This window comes from Corythoichthys intestinalis, chromosome 17 (assembly GCF_030265065.1).
Source record: "Corythoichthys intestinalis isolate RoL2023-P3 chromosome 17, ASM3026506v1, whole genome shotgun sequence".
Taxonomy (NCBI): Eukaryota; Metazoa; Chordata; class Actinopteri; order Syngnathiformes; family Syngnathidae; genus Corythoichthys; species Corythoichthys intestinalis.
In genome coordinates, this window is record NC_080411.1 from 16,846,966 (window position 1) to 16,871,357 (window position 24,392).

Below are 24,392 nucleotides of genomic sequence, written 5' to 3' on the forward strand. Positions count from 1 at the left end.
TCGAATACTGCTCAGAAAATTTCAAATTCTTTGACATACAACAACTTCTTTTTAAAGTAACGGAAATAGTTACTTTCCCTGGTAACTAGTTACTTTTACTAAAGAGTAATTCAGTTACTAACGCAGTTACTTTTTGGAAGAAGTAGTGAGTAACTGTAACTAATTAATTTTTGTAAAGTAACGTGCCCAACACTGCCAACAATGTGCGCAAACGTAGTACAAATGAATGGCAGCCCTGCGAGTCCCGTCATCACTCGAAATTAATATCTCAAGCCCCCATTTTGCTGCTAAATGGACCCGAAGGGTCTCATTTCTTTATAAGGGTGGTTTAAATTATGCTACGTGACTAATGTGGTCAACAGATCAACAATTTGCTTGGTATTTTGCTCTGAAGTGGCCCTTTCAAGGATGTTTTTAGCCTTAGCCCTTAAAAGAGTAAGTCCTTTAGATATAGATCCTTCTGTTAAGTCCTTTCTAGTTGTTGTTGTTTCTCATCACGGTGGCTTAAAAACGCAGCTAACGGCACCCAACGGACTCACAGACGTGTCGGGGGGCGTTAGCGTGGCCTCTGCGTGTGGGAATAAGTCGAGCTTCCTGCCGGACAGGAAATTCAACTTCCTGTCGTGATTAATGTGACTGCTGCGGGGGTCTCGGGAGGAGGGGGGGGCTCCCACACACAGCGCCCCCACATTTCACCTTAAATGTCAGCCTTTGTTTGCAGGCCACACACACACACCGGAGAAAAGATCATTTTAGTGGCGCGTTGCAACATCTCGCCACTCAGATTGTTTATTTCTTTAGCGCCCCTCCATCTCCTCAATGGACCCCCACCCACTGTCGACCTTTTATGGGTTCACAAGGGTCAGAATCCAGTCCGACTGGTGTTTCTCAAAGGAGAGGGAATGTAAACACAAGGAGTGGATGATCGGGACGACTTTTTTGTGTTAGCGACGTAGATTTAACACATAAATGTGTGAAAAGGGAGGGACGTGAGAGGAAGAGGAGGAAGCAGTGGTGCTTTTTAAGATTTCATGTTCTCCTCCAGCCCCCACAGTTTGCAGATAATGGTTGCCAAGGTGACTCGGGAGAGAAAGGGAAAGTATCTGTGGCTCTTCTCGCGCAGTAAGCAAAACCGGCAAAAGATTTCAAGCGGTGTTGTTTTTGGCAGCCTTTTTAATTTTCGTCTGAGTCTTTTGGTCAAAAATACTTAATGGTCTTTGTCATATTTTAGTCAATTTCAAATGTGTTCTTATCTTAGTCTAGTTTTCATTGACAAAAACACAAATTTTGTCTAGTTTAGGTCGACGGTTACTCAAAATGTTTTCGTCTGTGAAATTCAAGTTTTAGACCAAAGATTTCCTACAATTTCAAATGAACATTGACAGCAGTATTGGTTTTGTCAACAATAAAAAAAATATTTCGTTCGAACACTTTCTTTCATGGCGATGACGAAACAATAACAAGCTAAAAACATGTTTTGGGAGACGAAGACATACAGTGGGGAAAATAAGTATTTAGTCAACCACCAATTGTGCAAATTCTCCTACTTGAGAAGATTAGAGAGGCCAGGGCAACAAAGGAGTGGCTTCGTAAGAAGAGTTTGAAGGTCCTGGAGTGGCCTAGCCAGTCTCCAGATCTCAACCCCATAGAAAATCTGTGGAGGGAGTTGAAAGTCCGTGTTGCCCAACGACAGCCCCAAAACATCACTGCTTTAGAGGAGATCTGCTTGGAGGAATGGGCCAAAATACCAGCAACAGTGTGTGAAAAGCTTGTGAAGAGTTACAGAAAATGTTTGGCCTCCGTTATTGCCAACAAAGGGTACATAACAAAGTATTGAGATGAACTTTTGGTATTGACCAACTACTTATTTTCCACCATGATTTGCAAATGAATTGTTTAAAAATCAAACAAGTGATTTTTTTTTTTCCACATTCTGTCTCTCATGGTTGAGGTTTACCCATGTTGACAATTACAGGCCTCTCTAATATTTTCAAGTGGGAGAACTTGCACAATTAGTGGTTGACTAAATACTTATTTTCCCCACTGTAACAAGACGAATGCCAGTTTTCGTTTGACGAGATGAGAATGAGACGAAAATGCGCAAAAATTTCCGTCGCGTGTTCACCATATGTGACACTTTATGTGGAGTTAGCCTGCATTGTAGCAGTGTCGGGTTGTGCCACTCATTTGACATGCTGCGCCCCCCACCCCCAATTCGCCAGTGTCCACTCCTCTCAAGGCTTGCACACACCTCTTGGCCAGAGCGAATATGCAATGTTGTTTTAGCCTTTAAAGGTCTGTGCTGAGTAATCATCACACACTAAATGTTTTAACTGGTAGCGTTAGCATAGCATTCACGTTAGCATTAGCCTAATGCTAACGGCAAGTGTCCTCTTTAACTCTTAAATTTTTTTACGACTGTTCGTGGCATCTTAGTGGGTATAATTCATTGAAAATAATGTAGTTTTCCTGCTGAGTGTGTATTAGCACAAAGCTACAAAATGTGCTTATCTGTCAATGTTTGTAAAATAAAAAATATGAATAAAATACTTAAAATAAAATATAATAAAATACTTGGAAACCTTTATTTATTTTTGGAGTAAAATGTTTTGTTTTACAGACGGATACATTTTTAGTAAACGTCTACAAAAACTAGACCAACACAAACACATTTTGAGATGACTAAAATATGACTAATATGTATCATCGTCTAAAAGACTAAGACAAAATGTAAAAGGACTGCCAAAAACAACACTGATTGACAGACAAGCACATATCATAGCATCTACAAGGACAAATTTGTGATGATAATCCACTTATCAGGAAAACAGTACATTATTTTCAATGAATTAAACCTACCTGGACCTCACGAAGTGTTTGTAAAAAAAGTTGTCTGAGAGTTTAAGACGACGCTCGCCATGCTAATTTGTAATGTTAACATGTATGCTATGCTAATGCTACGAGTTACATTTAGTGTGTGATGATCTTTCAGCAGACCTTTAAAGGCTAAAGCAACATTGCAAATTCTCTCTTGCCACGATGAGAAAACTTATCTTACTATGTGCTTCAAAACCAGCAAGCCTGGAACCTAGCTTGAAGCACATCCTGGTGGAGTCGGAGGGGGCGATGCATATGTCACATGAGTGACACGACCCAAACACTGCTACGACGCAGGCTGACATACTCCACGTACAATATGAAAATGTCACGCTTTGTGAATACTGACATGACAAACTGCGTCGCCTTTTCGTCTGGTTATCATCTCGTCAGACGAAAACTGGTATTCATCTCATTGGTATTCGTCTTATTGGGTTTTAGTCTCCCAAGACACGTTTTTAGCTTGGCGTTGTTGTAATGATAGCTTTGCTACAAGTGTCCTATAGAGGGCGCTCCCACCATTTTTATTTAGTTTTTGTTCTTTGATCATGTGGACACATGACAATAAAGCTAGCAGCTAACTAAAGCTTGCTACACGATGTTCCTGCTTATGTTAATAAGCAAATAGCAGAACATTACAATTCCCCCCCAAAAAATGTTCGTCAATAATATATTTTTGTTATCGTCGTTGAGGAAAACAACAATTTCTGCCCCTTCCCCCCGAAAGTGAAAAAAAAAACTACTCACGCACACAATTTCTGTACAGGACAAGAGGAAAAAACTCTCAGGTTTATTCAGTCATGGATTTCACATTGTGAAAAAACAGAAAATGTACAAAATAGTGACATCTAAACAATAAGTCGTGACATCAATGAGAACAAAAGCAACACGTGGACTCATTTTCGCACTTTTTTTGGTCTTGCGCATATAAATATTCATCAGAATAGGTGTTGTTGACAGCGCTGCCTGGAACGGACGTCCATCGCCGTCAACAGCAGCCGACAAGTTAAAAGCAGTATGCCGGTTTTCTAAATCCTTTTCACGGCAACCGACACTTTTGCGGAGCTTAAATAAAACCTGAAAAATTGTGCGGGCAGACGCCAAAAATTGACACCGAACATCTTGTATTCAAAGTAAAACAAAGTCAAAATTTCCATTGAAAGCAACAGTGCGTACACACATTGAACATTGTGTTAAAACTAGAACAAGTGTAAATTGTTTGTTTTTAAATTGGAGGGGCACTCTGGTGTCTACCCTTGTCAACCACCTAAGAACCGTCGCATTCCTAGCCTCGCTCGCCGTTCGTCACCACGGGTCATCACATGGCGGCTTCCTCCGCCGTTAATTGTTGCACTTTTTAAGGACCTTGAGGGGAGTCGTCGGGGGCTGATTTAAGGCAGGTTTCGCCGAGCCGAGTAGGAATTCTTTTCCCTCGACCCCCCACGGCCTTGGCGGCCTCACGCTGTGGGTAATCTGAGCTTCTTCCTCCTCCTCCTCGTTAAGAGTGTGCGACCCGAAGTGGTGACCGGGCCTCATAGGAAAAAAAATGACATGAAATGATATTTCCACGCATATGTTGTCGCTTGGTATGGGGTGGCTTTACTCAGTGATTATGTCCACTTCCTGTACCGTCTTTGCATCTGCACTCCATTTTTTGATAGAGGTTTTGACCACACCCATCAGCACTGCCTGGTGAACTACTCCTGTTCTTTCCCTTTTTATTTGGGCTAACACTTCTTTTTTTTCCTCCGCCACTTCGCAAAACTCCAATAAATAGCTAGCGTTATACAAATAATTAGTGTTGCACCAATACTAAGGGACCCCGATACGGCATTAAAATGCAGACATCGGGAGGACTAAGAAATAATGCAAAGATACCGCGCGATACTTCCCAAGATGGCCAAAAACGAAGAAGAATGCGTTAGAGGCAGGACAAAAAATGGCTAAAATTCATTGAATATTTTAATAGGATGGTAAATACTGGAGCCAAGTCCTGTGGTGTTTTGAGTAGAGTTGTCCGATATTTTTGGGTTGCTGATAACATCGACCGACAATTTAGAAAAAAAAAAAAAATGTTTAAATGATATCAGATTATATCGATTATTCATTATTTTATTAGGGCCAATAAGCTTACTGTCTTCAAAATGAATGCATAAGCCATCTGCCTTTGTACAAGGGCTGGTCACAGTTTAACAAATCAATTATACCAATTGACCATTAGATGTCTCCAAACTAATATGATTGGGATTTGTTATGTAAGCAGACCATTTGCAAAAATTAAATGATCAATCAATAAATGATTGAAAAATGATGAATTATAAACTCATTACATATAACGACTGCGTCACCAGATAGAAATAGTCACTAAGAAAACCAGAAAAGTAATAAAATACCAAAAGCCCAGCAAAATCCATTTTGGGAATTGTCTTTTTATTGGCATGTCCTATGATTGACTGCCTGTATTTGTAATACTGCAAACGTGATTTAATTCCTTTTACTTAATGATGGACATTTTGGCTCATTTCAATTTATATTACTGTATCCATATAGGAAATTAGTTTCTAAAATTTTAGTTGAAGTGTTCTCTTAATATTCAGAGAATGTTTATTTAATTTGGAACCTTAAAGTTGTTACATTTATCATTATTAAAGCATCCAGAGCGCATCACAATACAATTAGCAATAACACGTTAAGTGCACGACTGCGTGTATCGGAATCTGTTTTATGTCGGTATCGGATTTTCAGAGTTGGACTAATTTTGGGACATCGGTTAACGGTTAAAAAGTCATTATCGGACAACGGTGGTTTTGAGCCAAGGAGAAGAGTTTTTATTCTACTCTTACAGCGGTCATATTTCCAATGTTTAAGCCTATACTTAAAATAGTTGTTTAATATACATGTGAAACACTGATACCAGCCAGGATTTTAAGTTTATTTGGATGTATCTTTTTAGAAGGATGTAAACGGGCAAAAGTAGGCGAGCGAGCTTGTATAGCAAAAGTGTTTAACACATGAGCTAAGCTAACGTATTACCGGGGTATAGTAGCATTGACTGTGTACTCACAAAGTTTATATTTGTCTTTTTAGTGCGTATATGTCTGAGCCATGATAGCATATTTTTTAACATCCGAGTATGCAATAATTTAGGATTGAATTAAAAAAATATTAATTTTTTTCAAAAAAATGGTATTGTTACAGTATCGGCATCCACTGATACCACACAGCTATCGGAATTGCAAAAAAAGGGTATCGGTGCAACACTACAAATGAACAAATTTCTTCTGGCATTAAAAAGGCATACAGATCCACGAACAGCATCATAGGAAGCAGCATCTCCAAATGAAAAGCAGATTTTTTAAAAAACTCAGCCGATAGCTCGCCTCACATCTTTAAAAGCGTGGTTTGGGGACTTGATCTCTCTTGTGCATTCAGTCCAAACCCTGGACACGGTCGTCTCTGGTGTTGTGCAGAAATAAAATGCACCACTGAAGGGTGTTCTGTTTTTTTATGGAGCATCCATCTCAGAGGTCTCCTCTTGGAGCGTCTCGTCACAGTCGGTAGTCCAGTCGATAATGAAAATGGAAAACAAAACCCAGAGATCTGGAAGAGAAAAGACGATTCATTTAATGAATCATGTTCTATGTACGTTGTCATTTTAATTCTTTGATTTTACATGCCTCAGGTCCGCTAGGTCTCTGTATTGTACTGCAATGTACAGTACGTCTCCTACGTTTATCTCTAACAATAGTTGTTGAAAACAACTCTGCGAACATTGTTTATTTTGAGGGAAACTATAAGCACCAGGATTGCATTCGTCCTGACTGTTTTAGACAAGTGTTCAAAGTAGGGTTGTAACAAAAAAACGATAGTAAGATTCTGAAAATGTGACTGTAGTGCCTTTCCTGCAGTACCTGAAGTATCGTCGGTACAGATCTGGCTGCTTGTTTTGTGTTGTTTTGTGTGTCGTACGGGTGACACAAGTTGCCCGATAACCGGTCATTTACACCACCAAAATGGTGGTTGTAAATGAGCAACTATGTGGCAACCCACGCCAGCTCGCTAGCTCGCTCTGCTAATTTGCTAACTCACTCCGTATATACAGTATGTCACTTCACAATATGTACGGACATTACAATAGGCTATCGTTTAGGGATATCCCGATCTGATCACGTGCTCGGAAATCAGGCCGATTGCGCTATTTTTCAGAGGATCAGAATCGGGTGGAAAGGATTGTGTTTTTCATTAAAAATATACCGTACTGGCCCGACTATAAGTCGGTGTTTTTTGCATTGAAATAAGACTGATAAAAAGGGGGTCGTCTTATAGTCGCGGTCTAGACATTATACCCATTCACGACGCTAGATGGCGCCAGATATCATTGAAGCGATGTTCTGTCATGACAGATCTCAGCTACTCTCCCCATTCACCACGCTAGACGGCGCCAGATATCATTGAAGCGATGTTCTGTCATGACAGATCTCAGCTACTTTATTGCAATATTTTCCTTATACAGATTTGTTGCAAGACTACAGTTACAGTTAGACTTCACTTTGATGCTTAATGCAGTTATTGCAATTTTGTTGTTTAATCACAATAGATTGGTTTATTTACATTTCAAAAACCAGAAGCCATTCATTTACGAATGTGATTGCACTTTAGTTTTCATATTTAAATGTTCAGATATTAAGATTTGAATGAGGCAAAATAACATGCTTTTTCTCTCAAATATATTGTTATAATCATTTGTTTCGGATGTATTGTAATTATTTTCTGTATAAAAATGAATTTGGTGTTCAAAAAGTCTTTTTTCAAACTTGAGTCTTGAAAAAGAGGGGGTCGTCTTATAATCAGGGTCGTCTTATATTCGGGCCAATACGGTATATATTTATGTTTTTCTGCTTCATGCTCGTACAACCTCTCAGCCTCCCTCATGCTAAGCAGTCGGGCCAAACTGTCCAGCTTGTGTTTGGTACTTAAACGATGATTGACAGGCATCCCTACTATCATTCATTGTAATTTGTCATAAAACATTTTAAATACGGTTTCACCACACCATGTCTGTAAATTACTGATTGCAATCTGTGCGTGCGTGCAGTATCATTATTATTTTTTAATACTTGAATGCTACATGACCGCGATGTACAGTATTTTATTTTTTAATACTCGAAGGCTACCCTATAGTACATGCACAGAATTTTATTTTGTATACAGTATTCTATTGTTTGATACTTTAATGCACATAATTTTAATACTTAAACACTACATGACGATTGTTTGTATGAGCAAAGCACACAGTGTTGTGGTTTACTTCTAATAAAGGAGTAGTGCTGTAACGATTAATCGATTAACTCTAGTAATTCGATTAGAAAAAAGCTTCAAATTAAATTTTGCTGCTTTGAGTATTTGTTAAATTAAAGTTGTGTTGTAATAGTTTGTTTTGAAACCCCATTTACTTTTATTGATTTGGGTGGATATACTGTATATACCTCTAGTGGTAGCAGTGAATATGATATAACTCATTTAACATGGCTGAATCCAGCTGCGCCCTGTTAAGACCAACATAAGGTAAGATTTAGTTTGAGCAAATATGTTTTTTTTATGCATTTGTAATTTACTTTATAGGTATATTTAGCCGTTTGTTATGGAAATATGTGTTTGTTTTTTTAGAGCATTGTAAAAAAAAAAAAAGTTTTATAGCATTTAAGCTAGCAGACTTTTGCTATACAATTTAGCCAATTGTTCTTTTGTTGTACTTAGATCCTCATTTATTCATTTATTTTTTATAACGTTTAAGGCTAAGCTCAGGTATTTTAATTTTTTACTTTCCTAATCCGATTACTCGATCATTTATAACGTTTAAGGCTAAGCTCAGGAATTTTAATTTTTTATGTTCCTAATCCGATTACTCGATTATTCGAATTAACTCCTTTGTGGAAAAATCGACTACTAAAATAATCGATACCTGCAGCCCTATAAAGGAGTGTACGTATAAGTACATGGGATTTATTGTTTATTTTTACAGTGGTATCGAAATAGTATCGAGAATCATGGAATTTCAACGGTATCTGCATCAACCATTAAATTTCTGGTATCATGACATCCCTATTTCAAAGGGAGTTTATGATACGCTAATCATCTGCATGAATTTTTTTTGGAGCCACGTGAAGGAAGACATGTTGCCTGAGCGGAGAATGGAAGATACGCGAAACGTTTTGGATGCTAGCTGGATGACAACTTGGTACTTGAAAACTAGTAACTGAAGTCGGGAGTTAATGTAGAGAATTGGAAGCCACTACAGCTAATCTAAGCTAACGGGACCATCGGTGAACTCAACCATGAAGCTTGCTTAGCTAAAGGGTGTTTATGTTAGCATTAGCAGCAGTGACTACAATGCGGCGGCAATTACTCAATTCGTTTAACTGCTCTCTTGTTGCTGAAGTAATACTAATGACTCCTTGGCGACTAGCCTACCTGATATCAGGTGTTCCACCCGTGGCAAGAAACGCTTGATTCTCGTTAAAAAACTTGATAGGGCATCCGGTTTCAAAATCCTAAATTTAAACCAATTCAGTGTGTTTGCATGCACACCTTGATTGAGGAAAGAGACCTGTGAGCATGCCTACCGACAGGTTATGGGATCTCACTGATCGCTATTTTCTTTGATCGTGTTGGGTGTCCTGTTACCCATTTCCTCGGTGTCTCCGGTGACATTAATAATTACAGACTAAATCACCACCTACAACTTAAGTGGTGACAAATGTAGCATCAATACACTGAAAAAAAAATATCTTGTGGATTTACTTGCTAAAATCATTGTAACAATTTGCACTTACGTCTGTTAAGTAATTTACTTAATAAAATTAAGTAAATACACCAGTTATTTTTCTCAGTGTAGCTAACAGTGGAGAAACACGTGCACCCAGACTGGATCCGGAACTTTAGCTGTAGGAGGGGGTGTGGCGAAAACCTGAAGCCAAGGGGAAACGCGGTGCTAGTCCAGATAGGGTGACCAAACGTCCCCTTTTGCCCGGACAAGTCCTACTTTCACGCAGTATCCTCGTTGTCCGGGCGGGTTTTATAAATTCATAAAAATGTCCGGTTTTTATGATTTTTTTTACGGGACGAACTTGAAGAGAATTCCTCCGGCCGCTAGAGGGCAGCGCTTGCCTGCGTTGACGTTGCTCCTACTAGTAGGGGCGGGAGAAGGAGTAGCTCTTCTTCTTCTTTTTTGTTGGCAGTTCACCCTTTGTTTCATGGGGAATTATCACCATCTACTGACGGTTTGGCGAGAGCTCAGACTACAATAAGAAGTTCAATAAGAACTTCTGAAAGACGTGGCTCCATACACCTTTCTGTAAGTTTCTCCTGTTAATGTCGATCACGTGTCTTCTGTTGTACATAGGGTTATATGTGTACACAGAGATGCAGTATATTGTACGAGTCTTGCAATTGTTCAGCGTTAGTTAGTGGTTGAATGCTAGTATAGCTAAATAGCTGTGTTGCTTATGAGTTTTTTTTTTTTTTTACGATTTTTTACGTATATAATGGCAACTGTTGACTTCTGTCGGAGATTTGTACTGGTGTAATCTGTAAAATCCCGTTTGTTGTCGCATCTTTGCGCTGCCGATGGAAGTCTGATTTTGCCTCGGCTCCCGTATTCGCTAATAGGGTAGCAATCAGTGAGCTCAGCTGCGCTAGGCATTATGGGCAATGTAGTTTTGAATTTGAACTGCTGCATTTGGAAACGTGCTGGTTGAATTGCTTGTCAGTTTATTTCAGTTATTGTTTGCGTACAATTTAAAACATTGTATGACAATAAAAATTGAGTGGGAATAACATTTTGTCAACGACAATTGTCGTGATCGTAATTTTAAAAAATGTTGAGTTGGCACATAGCCAACTGTGTGTGTGTATTAACTGGACTACATTTCCATGAGTCTGCATTATATTATTTTTTAAATAATTTTTTAAAATCTATTTATTTTTTATTGTTCGATTAATTTTTTAGGAAGAATAAAGCCTGTTGAGTAAAAAAAATAAAGTGGGAGATATATGCATCTTTGAGTGATCTTCGAGTAAAATTCAAGTATCTCGAGGCTGGGCCGAGTGTCCTCTTTTTTGGAAATCAAAATATGGTCACCCTAAGTCCAGGCTGCTTGGCGACAAACAGCAGACAGCATATGGTACATTTTCCTCAAAAATTCGACTTTTAGTCCAGTGCGACTTATCTGTATTTTTCTTTGTCTGACGCATTTTTTGGCACGACTTATACTCCAGAAAAAACGGTACGCAGAAACCGCATGTTTTTTTGTGTGTGAATTGTTTAAAAAATTGAAAGGTTGGTTGTACAACATCCTACATTTCTGGAATGACTCTTGTGATTTCCATCCTCGGTGTCCTTGAGCAAGATACCGAAGCCCCCTCCTAGCTAACGCTGCGTCATCAGTCGGTTAATGATCAGCATTAAGGGGCTTTGAGCACCTTGAAGGTAGAAAAGCGCTCTTCGAGTGAAAGCTCATTTATCATTGAACTCAGTTGAGACTGCAGTTAAATTCTGGTTTTAGCATCTCGTCATACGAAGCGAACTTTTAACGAGCGTTAGCGTCAGCTCCATAAAGTCGAAACGGGATCGTTGGGGAATGCTCGGCCTTTTACAGCAGTCCCTTCTCCTCACGACTTGCATTTACACCGCGAGCAAGCTGTCAACCTGAAAGCCGGCTGAGGTTTAAATAAGTGGCAGGATTAAAGCCTCGGGCGACTGTTTTGAGCCAGGGAGTAATCCCGCGCTATTAGCTGCTCACCCAGCTTTATCTGACGAGGACGTACGCGACGGATGCTCGCCCACGCCTTGTTGTCAAGAGCTGGCAACCATGTGTGGGTGACGGCTCCGCGCGGCGCCACCCCCACCCCGCACCCGAGGCGACTGTCGACTACCCGAGCGCCTCCTACGTCGAGCCCGGTCATCATCATCATGGCTGAGAAGGAGGTCAGAAAGGCAAAACTGGGCTTTCAGTTCACCACATTTCTGATTGAGCTGTGTGCAGAGGCTGGGCATTTATGCTGGAATATTTATTACCAGCACTTTCACACAGTCGGTGAATAATTAGGCGGTGTAGCAAGATGAGTTGTCAGTAGGGATGTCCCCATCATATATTTTTGTGTGCGAGTCAGAGTCACATGATTTTGATGATCTGTTCTGGGGGCTGCCAGCCCTCCTAGTCAAAATGGATTTGGCATCTATCATCATCAATGGCAGCCAATGAATTAACTAGGTCTGCAGCTGTCAATTACTGAAGTAATCGATTAATCTATCATTTAGTTAGTTTGGGTAATCGATTAGGAACATTTAACGCGTTGCAGAATAAATTTCTTTCAAAAATTTCACTTTCAAAAAAGCATTAAATGTGAATACAAAATAAAATTCCTAAGGGTTTTTTCAAACAATGCAGAATTACACTTTCATTTCATAAGAGCAATAAATGCATCTAAAAATACATTTTAAAAATAGCCTCAAACGGTATTAAAAAATGAAGGAGGATCGAAGTACAACCAAAAAACAATTGGCTAACTTGCATAGCAAAAGCCCAGTAACCTTTTTTTTTACAATGCCCCAAACAAATCGTTCAAACAAATATTCCCACGAAAAACTGCAAAATATACCTCTAAATTATGAATGCATCAACAATCATATTAGCTCAAACAAAAACTTACAAATTTATGTTGGTCTTGACAGGGACCAGCCAGATCAAGCCATGTTAGATGAATAATGTCATATTCACTGTTGCTACTAGAGGGCAGTGTATCCACCCAAATCAATATAACTAAATGCAAACACTTTCAAAACGAACCACTAGGACGCCACTTTGATTAAACGAATCCTCGAAGCAGCAAAATTTGATTCGAAACTTTTTTCTAATCAATTTTGTTGGAGCACCATAGTTAACACTAAAAAATATAGACATTTTTAAAACCCAATCTATTTTACCTGACAGCGATCCTCTGAAAGTGACGTGAACGGGCTTGATATCCGATCTGGAACATTGGTAGTTGTCAGACAAATACTTTTCTAGCAGCAGAAACGTTGGGCAATTTAGTCTTCCAAGAATCCGGTGTGAAAAAAGTTTTGAGTACTTGGCAATTTAACTTGCTGAATGCTAGCTAAAAAAATTTTTTTTTTTTTTCAATTTCGAAAGAAAAGACACTTGAGATTACAATGGAAAGAGGATTTCAAACCGGCTGTAATATAAACTTCCAGGTTTGTTTTCTTAGTTTAGCTGGTGGATTATTCGCAGTTTCTGCTGGTGTGCTAACATGTGGCACCGTTTATGTATCTATCATGCTTAAACAGCACTGAATAGAGTGAAAGAGTGGCTTTTCAAGCAAGCGTTATAGCAAATGGATTTAAAAATTGATTATATGGTCTTTTATGGAGCTAGCACTTCATTGCCGGGCTACTGAATTCGTGCAGCTCGACCCAAAACATTGACTCGGTTGCTTCTGCCTTCCACCAAGTCCACCAGTGATGAATGCCTCCCGACGGGGCGGCCTCCTCCTCGCCAGCTACCGGGAGCGTGACCTCATCAAAGAGAGGCGACGAGGAGTGGATTAGCCCGGCCCAGGCGTTGCGTCCTGTTGGCGTGCAGCCCCCCACAAACCACCCTCTGTCTAATTGGCCAACCAGCTCGAGTAACCTCCCCCACAGGAGCAATAAAAGTATCCTATTCTACATCAATTACCCTCTCTATCCTCTGGCACGTCCCAGCAGTTACTTAACTAACAACCCCCTTGCCCCTCCTGGAACCTCCCGCCACTCGCCTGCCTCTCTGACATTCCTTTATTTGTCCAAAGAAGATTGAAAAGGAGTCCGAGAAGTAAAAAGAGATGGCCTGAATTCAAAGGTCTTAAGAATTGAGATCCTCAATATTCCCACATTACCCAGATCTAATTCCCACGCAAAGAATTCTAGTAATGCCGGGTCGTACCAACATAGATGACCGCATGGTATCCCACCGCATTCCCATACACAAAGAGGCAGAAATACAATTAGAGGGGAAGACGATAGCGTCTATGTTCTGAGGTGCCTGCGTTCTGCCCACAAATTGCCACGAATTGGCTGCTTCAGACAAAAATGGTTGATTTACTGGTCAATTTCGGTGACGCTACGTCACCCGAAGTTTATTAGCTAATCATCTCTCTGCGACATTACAGAGCATAAGGTTATAACGATCTCAGGGAGAATTTAGTTTTTTTCCAAACATTAGAAAGCAGGCTTTTAGGACGCAAAGACAAGAATCTAAAAGAGTCGAGGTCAAGGTTGATCAATCCACAATCTAAAGACCAGGTCTGTGACAGGAGCTGAAGTCTGGGATCTTAAATTAGCTACCTTGGCAAGATGCTACTTTATATTGCTTCCTGATCTTGGAACTCATGTTCATTTGTAATTAGATTTTAATGGTTTGATGTTGGCAGCAAGAATCGTTTGTTGCAGTTCTTTTCTTCTTTTCCGGACAAGCACTATTTTGTGTGAAAGTTTTTTTTTTTTAACAAGACGACCTGTATGTCTACTTAGGCACAGGCACAGAATGTAAGTACTTCGAACGCATCGGGATATACCTTCTGGAATGAGGTGGTAGTTATTCAGGCAGGCAGATGCTTCCAGGTGCTGACAAAGGCGGTGGGAATGAGGGAGTACGGCACCGTGGTGATGCTGTTCCATGCGTCCGACGTGGGGTCGTAGCAGTCCAAGGTTTTGCAGCGCTGAGTGCCAAAGTAGCCCCCCACCACGTAGAGTTTGTTACCAGACGCCACCGCCTGGCAGCTCATGCGCTTGGCCGTGACATCTCCTACTTTGGTCCATTGGTAGCTCTCACTGCTGAACTTGTACGCCGAGCACGCCGAGAACTCTGTGTCTCCGCCCATGACGAAGATTTGGTTTCCCAGTACGGCGGCGGCGGTGTAGCGCCACGGCTGCGGGCATGATGCCGGCACAGTCCAGCGGTTCTCCTGGGGATCATAGCACTGCACCTTGGGCAGCTTGTCATGGGTGACGCTGGTTCCCCCGAAGGCGAAGAGCTTGAGCTTGACGCTGACCACCGCCGCGTTGCTCACGCCCTCCCTCAGGGGCGCCACCATGGTCCACTTGTTGGCCGCCGGGTCGAACTGCTCCACTTGCTTAAGCGACACGGATGGCGAGGCAGGGAGGCACCCGGTAGCTGCCGTGTGACCGCCGACCACATACAGGCAGTGCTTGAGTTCGGCCGAGCCGTGGCCAAACCTTGCGATGAGCATAGGCGCCGCTTTGGACCATTCCTCGTGGACTGTGTCGTAGACCCACACGTCTTTGGAAACGCCGTTCTCGGAACCGCGACCGCCTGTTATGTACACCTTACAGGCGATGGCGCAGGCGCTAAATTCCTTCCTTGGACTGGGAATGTCTGCTTTGGGAATGATCTCTTTGGCCTTCTGATCTACTAGGTACAATTTGTCACACATGAAGGTCTGGCCCCCGAGGAGGAAGAGGGCGTGGCTTGTCTTGCGGGGCCGGGCGCACTGGCTGTTGACCACGCCATCATTCTGCAGGATCCTTAGTTTACAACGGATTGCTTCATCAACGAGCTCTTTGCTATCGGCCTGGGCATTAATCAGTTCCTCTGTGGAGACGTTCTCCATCAGGAAGATGGCGGGCAGTAAAGCCAGGCGAACTGTCCCGAGGAGCTCGGGGAGGTCGCAGTGTCGCCTCTCCAGGTCGTAGTTGATCCAGTTCAGGGCGGCCTCATATACTAGTCGCTCGTCTTCGGTCTCTAGCTCTTCGTGGGACAAAAGCTGCACCACCATGTCTTTTGGCAGCTGGAGGAAGTCCTCTGTCTTGCAAATGGCGGGGAAGTTGCTCAGACACATGCTCCAGGAGAGCTCCGAGAGCTTGGTGCACTGGTGGGCGTCGGAGAGCAGCAGCATGCCGAGGCAGTTGGACGGATGAAGGTTCCGCTCCAGAAATTCTGCGCAGGCATCGCGGATGTCCTGGAATTCCAGCATGTCTCCAGCCTCCAGCAGCGATTCGGCATTCTCCTCGTTGATGACCACCCGTGACGTGTACGCATAGTCCAGCAGCAACTCCAGCACCTCCGGGTGGACCGAGTCATGGAAGTCCACCTCGCTGGCCTGGCTCTCACGCAGCCCGCCACTGAACATGGCTTCAAAGTAACGGCTGCAGGCGGCCAACACGGCGCGGTGGCAGGGGAAGGAGCGGCTGCCGGCGTGGAGGAGCACGTCGGTGAACAAACGCTGCTGCCGCAAGGAGTTCAGGTGCATGAGTACGCTGTCGGCGTACGACGACTTGTGGAACAGGTAGATGTTCATGGAGCCGGTGCTGGCTCGGGATTTCCGATTCTCGTGGACGCACACCGACATTTTCATTGAATCCTGGAAATATAAACAGTAAGGATGACAAACAAGTCAGATTTAGGTGATACACCAACTTGAGGAGATGATTCTCAGCAGGAAAACAGTACATTATTTTCAATACATTTCATACCGACCTAGACCACCAACTGTATGTAAAAACAACAACAAAAGTTGCCCGAGAGTTTAAGATGACGCTCGCCACGCTAAACGCTAATGCTAACGCGACGGTAGGCTAATGGTACAAGTTACATTTATTGTGTGATGTTCACTCAGCATAGACTTTCAAGACAAAAGCAAACTTTCATAATCTCTCTTACCAAGATAAAACATTTTACCATGTGTTTCGAAACAAGCAAGCCCAGCACGTCACATTCGTGATCCAACCAAACACTGCTACAATGCAAGCTAACTTATAAATTCAATAAGAAAATGTCACACGTTGCGAACCATTAACTGAAACTACTGGTCTCCCAAGACACGTTTTTAGCTTATCATCGTCATGAAAAAACTGTTTATCAATGAAATACTTTCGTTATCATCATCGTTGACAAAAACCTGTTTTTCCAAATGGGAGATTGCTCGCTTTGGTTCACTTGCATCACTGGTCTCAAAACCCTGAAGGACACAGTCATGCGTGAGCAGTTCTCAGAAGATGGCTCGGATAGCGTCGTCAGCCGAGAATTCGAAGCATCAAAACAGCGGAAGGTGACGACGAGGTACACTCGCATGAAAGAGATGCCGGGGATTCAAAGTATGTCAATCAGTCACCTACAAGGCTTGACGTGTCACATGAGTGGTTTTCCCACTTGCTGGCATTCCAGTTATGTGAGCAGTAAAAGTTCCCACAGCTGCTAGTCGGCTTTTAGCTAACAAGCTCTTTAATGGCAACAAAGCATGTGGAGACAGGATGCAATTTATTGAATATGGTCATGCCTGCACATTGTACTCAGTATCTGTTCCTGTTTCGGATCAGATGTCATGAACACGATGGGAAAAAAAATCAAACAAGGCTCAAATACCACAGCCCGACAGGACTGGTCGCATTCCAGCGATGACAAAGGGAGCAACGCGGAACCTTGTGGGTTTTGACTCTTCTAAGACGGCAACCACACACACACACACACACACACACACACACACACACACACTGCATCGACCTCCACTAAAGCTTGCTTGGCATCAATACAGTCATTTTTTAATGCGCCTGCCCTCATTGTAATCGCGAACTGGAGCCTATCCCAACTAACTTTGGCTAACCTGGGCTAGTCGTATGGCGCAGAGACAAACATGCATTTACACTAACATTGACACCTGTAGACAATTTAGGCTCATCCTCACGAACATGCCGGATTGAATGGCCAATATCCAAAACTTTCAGACTTGTAGACTTGGCTCGATAAACATCTGAGGATACGGATAAAATGTTTATGGTGAATACTGCATATGCAGCATTTGCAAGAATGAATGAATAAGTTAAAACTAGGCCTGAACGGTATTGGAAAAAATGATCATTGTGACTTTTGGGGGGTTTGCGATATATTGCGTTATTACATTGTGATACTAAAGCAAAGAATTTTCACCAGATAACTTTTGAATAGCTCTGTTTGGGATAGGCCTGAACGATATTAGATAAAATTAACATTGCTATATACAGTATTGCCAAGGCACCACACTTACTTTTAGCATTGGTTGCACCTAACTTTTTTCTTAAGGTTCACCAGCACAAAATGTAAGCGCACCCACATTTTCTATTGCATCACCTTTAACGCCATATTTTAACATTCATGTAATTCCTTCATTCATTCATCTTCTGGACCGCTAATCCTCAGGAGGGTTGTAGGGGTGCTGGAGCTTAACACAGCTAACTCCAGGCAGAAGGCCCTTAACAGGTTGCCAGCCAGTTGCAGGGTACATATAGACACACAGCCATTCAAGCACACACCAACACCTACGGACAATTTGGAGTGTTCAATCAGCATACCACGCACGTTTTTCTAGGATGTGGTAGGAACCAGGAGAAAACCCACGCAGGCATGGAAAGAACATGCAAACTCCACACAGGAAGGCCGGATCCGGAATTGCACCCACGATCCCAGAAGTGAGCTGGATGTGCTAACCACTGTGCTACCGTGCTGCCTTCAAAATGTGAATTCTTTTTTAACAAGAATATCGGCCACTCAAATTCACTCACGCCTTGACGCTCACGCTGCCTCTCACACAATGAATGAGTTGGCACAGCATACTTCAGACAGGGCTGCAAGTTTAGCGATGATTAATACTAGGGATGCCGATCGATCGGGTCCGATCACGTCATTTTCAAAGTATCGGAATCGACTAAAAAATATCGGCCATGCCTTTTTTTAATATATATATATTTTAATTAAATCGTTTTCTAATTGTATTTAACGTTACAGACATAATATGTTACACTCATCCAGAGTCTTTAATTTGGGTTTAAGGTAGGGTTATCAAAGATATCCCGATAACAGCGGCAATTAATTTATTTAAAAAATTGTCACGTTAAAATATTTAACACTATTAATATATGCGCTCCACAACCCTCTCACTCATTGTCGCGCTCAATCTGTAATGATGCCATTTTACCTATATAGTGAGATAAAAGGCAGCGCATAACGAGCAGAGTGAATTTTGGCAGCCTTTGGAGCCTTCTTTCCATCGGCTATAACCTTGCAATCCCTCTCTCCATGATTAGAAATATTATGGGAAGCAATGTGGGGAAGCAAGGTGGCAAGTGATCTTTGTCTTAACACCTTAAAATATTTATCAAAGCAGAGAAGATATATCCATTGGTAGCACAACGCACAGTCATGGTTTTACCTCCCATCATGGTTCCACTTCCCATCATGCATTGGGGCATGCCTGCAGTATCATTTACTGAAAGCTCAACAAATACACTAGATGGCAATATTTAGTCACAATAGACAAAGTCACAAGTCTTTCTATCTGTGGATCCCTCTCACAGAAAGAATGTTAATAATGTAAATGCCATCTTGAGGATTTTGTCATAATAAACAAATACAGTACTTATGTACTGTATGTTCAATGTATATATTCGTCCGAGTTTAATTTTTTTTTTTTCTTAATGCATTGCCAAAATGTATATGATCGGGAAAAATTATCGGGAATGATTGGAATTGAATCAGGAGTAAAAAAAGCAATTGGATCGGGAAATATCGGGATCGGTAGATACTCAAACTAAAACGATCGGGATCGGATCGGAAGCAAAAAAACATGATCGGAACAACCCTAAGTAATACATTTGCGCTTTTTATCGTAGAGCTACCCAGGCTTCTCTGTGCAGATCAAAGCTACAAACCTGTCAATCATCATTAACATTACGTACCAAACGCCAGCTGCACTGGTGACCAAGAAAAACTGTTTGGTTGCACTGCTTATCAGGAGGGAAGGTGAGAGGCTGTGGCGCTGTACGAGCATCAATATTTTTTTCTAATTAAAAACCCGATCCTTTTCACGCAATTCTGATCCTCTGAAAAATGGCGCCAATGGCCCGATTTCCGATCACATGATTAGATCAGTATAATGCCGTTTGATTCTGGCTTGCTGTATATAAAAGAGATCCAGGATCTGCACGCTTGCTGCTTTTATGAAGTAAAACAAAAGTTAACATGTTAAAAAAAAAAAAACAATTGAACGTCCTGCCATGTGACTATTGCGATGGCAATGTTCAAACAATATATCGTGCAAGCCTAGTTCAAACTGCCGCTATTACTATCCAACGATGGAAATAATTTCCTGCTTTTGCTCGGAAAAAAAAAACAAACCAATCTGGCACTAACGGCCGTTCCCAAACGCCTCCCAGTCCTTGTTAATTGCTGTCAATGCTAGCGAATTAGCTAATCCTGCTCAATATCACGGGTAGGGCCGGTTATTCTGTAAATAATCACGCTAGTCGTGGCTTATTTTCTCATCATCAGACATGAATAACAGTGCCGTGAGCTCATCCCTACAATCTTCAAGCATCCGGTTCACCAAGGCCCTTTCAAATGCACGGCCGGGGACTTTTGAAGTATGCGGCCAAATACGTTTAAGTAAACCCATCTTTTTTTTTTTCCGGGTGGAATTATCCAATGGTAATAATAAACCACAAATGGCAACAAACAACACAAGGAGAGCCCCAGTGAGAAAGCCTCTGGCCTCCATCTGAGGCCTGGCTAGATGCAAACTTGAAATCATTGCCAGGTGTCCACAATCACGGACTCAGGAAACGGGGTGGGAATGCAAAGGGGAGAAGGGGTAAGGGGCAGTTCCTCCACTAGTAAACATGGAGATCAGATGGGCCACTTGGAAGCGACAAAAAGGAGAGGGAGACTATTGATCAGCTTCATAACTCCTCTGGATCTAATTTAGCGTCTCCCGCCAGCTGTCCTTCCGAAAACCTCGTTTTCTTGCCCGTGACGACACCTGATGTCACCATTTTCTTTCTTGGAAAACGATCAAACAACACCGCACAATCTCGCGCACGATGTACTGATGTTGGCTTGATGATTATGCAGTCGGCATGTAAAGCAGCTGTTCTCAAACCTTTATCAAGCTAAGGACATTGTGTTAGCTTAGTAGCTAACTGAGCTATGCCAATTTTAACTCGAAAGAGGAGTATATCACCAATTTCATGACAAATGGATTAAAAATCTATTCTTTGGACCTTGATAGCGTGGTTTGCAGCAGTACTTAGAAAGCTCAGCAGCAATGTATGTTGCGAGGTACTAATGAAATGACTAGTGCTGCAATGATTAATCGGTTAACTTGAGTAATTCGATTAGAAAAAAGCTTCGAATGAAATTTTGCTGTTTCGAGTATTCGTTTAATTAGTGATGTTGTAATGACTTGTTTTGAAAGTATTTGGATATTGTTTTATTAATTTGGTTGGATACACTGCCCTTGAGTGGCAACAGTGAATATGTCATAACTCGTTTAACTAACATGGCTGAATCCAGCTGCTCCCTGTTAAGACCAACATAAGGTATATTTTTGTTTGAGCAAATATGTTGTTTATCCATTCGTTTTTTAGTTTAGAAGTTTATTAGCAGCTCTTTGTGGGAATATGTGTTTATATGTTTTGGCAAGAGCTTTGTAATAAAAATGTTAGCATCTTATAGCAATTAAGCTAGCGGACTTTTGCTATGCAAGTTAGCCAATTGTTCTTTTGTTGTACTTAGATCCTCATTTATTTTTTTATACTGTTTGAGGCTAAGCTCAGGTATTTTAAATTTAGTTTTTAATGCATTTAATGATCTTTTGAAAGTGCAATCTTAGCAAGCCAAAACAAATATTGTTGCAAGCATAAGCACTTGTTTCTTATGTTTTACATCTCCTAAAACATATTCTGAAAGGTATTAAATGTTTGTAATCCGATTATTCGAACTAACTAATCAATAGATTATTCGATTATTTAAATAATCGATAGCTGCAGCCCTAGAAATGACCCATTCAAAATGATCTACCCATGTATTTATTGAGAAATACATGGAGGATTCTTACAATTTATGTTGATGTATGTCGCATAACCATATACAGTGGTACATCTACTTACGAATGTCTCTACATATGGAATTTTCAGGTTACGACACGCTCAACTTGGAAAATGTTGCCTTTTGTTAAGCAAGAAATTTTGAGGATTTGAAAGGAAAAATACAGTCTGGGCTCCTACTCGCAGCTCACAGAATTTACTGAACATAACGTACTTATACCTGCTCTGCCATTGACTATTGCCTAGCATCTTCCTGGCATCTAATTGGCTAAGAGCAGGGGTGCTCAAACTATTCCACATAGGGTCGCAGCAGTTGCTGGATTTCATTCCAATAAAACAAGATGATACCTTTTCAACCATTTGGTGTCATAAAAGTATACCGTAATTTTCGGAGTATAAGGCGCATCTGACTTTAACCCGCCACCCACCAAATCTGATACGAAAACGGCATTTGTTCATAGATAAGCCGCACAGGACTATAAGCCGCCGCTGTCCGCTCTATATTATGGGATATTTACACCAAAAGATATTAACCAGTAACACTTTATTTAAAAGCGGCATCAAACGACTGTCATAAGACCAAATGAACCACCATGAAGCTTTGAACCAATTGGCTGCAAAGCTCCATTGCTTCAAGAAGCTTCATTTGGCCATCAATTGTCCCTTGGGGGAGACAGTCAACATCTGCTGCCACCTGGTGTCAACACTGTTGTTGTCCAACATGCCTCCCAGCATGCATTGCAACGCTGCAGACATGAATAACAATCAAAATTCATATTCTGTGCTGATTATTTCTCCAGTTGCTGTTCCAGTTGTCTCGTTCTTTGCGAACAGTTGTATGCAATCAGGTGCTGCTTGTTTTAGCAGATACTTCATTGGTTAAACTGTCTGTGCTCAATTGGTAGGAACAAGAATCAGGACCCACAGTGGCCCTTGAGGACCGATTTGGAGTGGACACCCCAGGCTAAGCGGGACCTCTACTGTACGTGTGTATCCCAACATCCTCTTTATTTGAGTGTTAACGTTTATTATTTATTCCTTTTTTTTTTTTTTTTTTTTTTTTTTTTTTTTTTTTTTACATTAACTCTCATTTGATGTTTATTGTGCAATAATGTCATTGTAACATGCATTTCTTACATGTTTTGATGCATTTTTAGGCTTTATAAAAGATTTATGTTTGAATTTTGGGGGCTTGGAACGGATTTGAGCATTTACATGGAAAACGCGTCTCTACTTACGGAATTTCCAGTTTATGAAACCACTTCCAGAACCAATTAATTTTGTAAGTAGAGGTACCACTGTATGTTGCACTCACAACAACATATGTGTATGTATAACTATGTACATTTTTTACATTACTATAAATTAAGGGAGTTTCAGAAAGGATGACAAACCTGAAAAAGACTGTTTTTTTATCAAATGGTTGAGCATTTGCTCCACAAAACAAAAATGCAAATAGGGGAATTTGTGACTAGTGGAAGCCTATAACAAAATGCGCTTAGTCACTGTGAAATCTGGACGTGTTTAGTTCAAAACAAAGCTATTTTGTCGTATAAATTGGCGACAGCGGGATACAATTAAAGTTTACTGTTTGTTTCATTGTTAATTGTACCCTCTGTGGAAGAGCATTTAGTTGTTCTGCCTGTGACGTTACAGCTCCGCTGGCACAGACAACAGCAGGCATTTTTAAAGCGTTTACTATACTAAAACAAATCCGGGTTACAACAAAAGTCTGACACACATCGCAGACCTCCAACAAGGCTTACTAAGGATGTGGATGCATCATCTTGTGTGACGCCAACTCACCTGTGGCTCCAGTGAGGATCACCATTACAATAAAAGCAAGGATGGATGGGATTTGAATGACTTGAATAAGCAAATGTTACCACCATTGGAATAATGTACTGCAACCACCTGTATATAAAGTCGACTTTTTCGCACTGTGAACAGATTTGGTGTTGAAGTCATTTGTTCTTGGTTATTGTCATTATTGCGATCATGAAAATATTTAGATATTAAATTTGGAATTCTATTCATATTTAAGCGCTGAAATGGCTGGATATTTTGAAAGAGACAATATTTTGGCTATCAGTTTTGTACATGAACATGTAAAGAAAGGAAAATGATTATATCATATTTTGCATGTTATTAAATGACATTACACTCAATGTTTTATCAATTCCTTCTCATGGCTGCTTCTTTTGTTCCTGATGCTTTGTATTCTTTCCATAATTGAGGTGTAAATATCAATGCTTTCCATTCATCTGTTGGTCATAATGATCCAGGGATTAGCAATATATGTATTACTACTTCATAAAATAGAAATAATGATCTCGTTTACCTCTTTGGGGTAAAGCAGGAGTTCAACCTCGCCCGTGGAATCCCTCGGACATACCCGCGGTGAGAGAGCCACGATTCAGCCGCCGTGTTTTTCTATCCGCGTTGTTTCTTCTCACGGCACCACCGAGTCTAATCGCAGTCCAAGCCTCCGCGTCCGGACTAAGATAAACGGTGCATTTGAGGTGAGGATAATGAGATGATGTTTGAGACTTGTTTCTTCCCTTGTTCTCTGACCGAGAATGACCGATCTCGTCGCTGGTGCTTC

At 41.2% G+C, this 24,392-nt stretch overlaps 1 protein-coding gene and 1 long non-coding RNA gene across 3 annotated transcripts in view; one reads left to right on the top strand and one right to left on the bottom strand.

The window, feature by feature from the left end:
* Positions 1-24,392, top strand: part of LOC130905264 (uncharacterized) — an 83,226-nt gene that overhangs the window by 58,787 nt on the left and 47 nt on the right. The window contains exons 4-5 of one of the 2 annotated variants that reach the window (XR_009061076.1): positions 22,693-22,769; positions 24,147-24,309. This is a non-coding gene — a long non-coding RNA (uncharacterized LOC130905264). Of the gene's footprint in view, positions 1-22,692; positions 22,770-22,944; positions 23,888-24,146; positions 24,310-24,392 lie in introns of those variants that run through there. The other variant, XR_009061075.1, reaches the window with a different exon arrangement.
* On the bottom strand, positions 3,620-24,390 carry enc1 (ectodermal-neural cortex 1). The gene is made up of 3 exons (XM_057818458.1): positions 24,129-24,390; positions 14,491-16,296; positions 3,620-6,477 (listed from the first exon to the last, which is right to left on the bottom strand). The coding sequence occupies exon 2, from the start codon at positions 16,288-16,290 to the stop codon at positions 14,515-14,517; it is 1,776 nt and encodes a 591-aa protein (XP_057674441.1). The 5' UTR covers positions 16,291-16,296; positions 24,129-24,390; the 3' UTR covers positions 3,620-6,477; positions 14,491-14,514.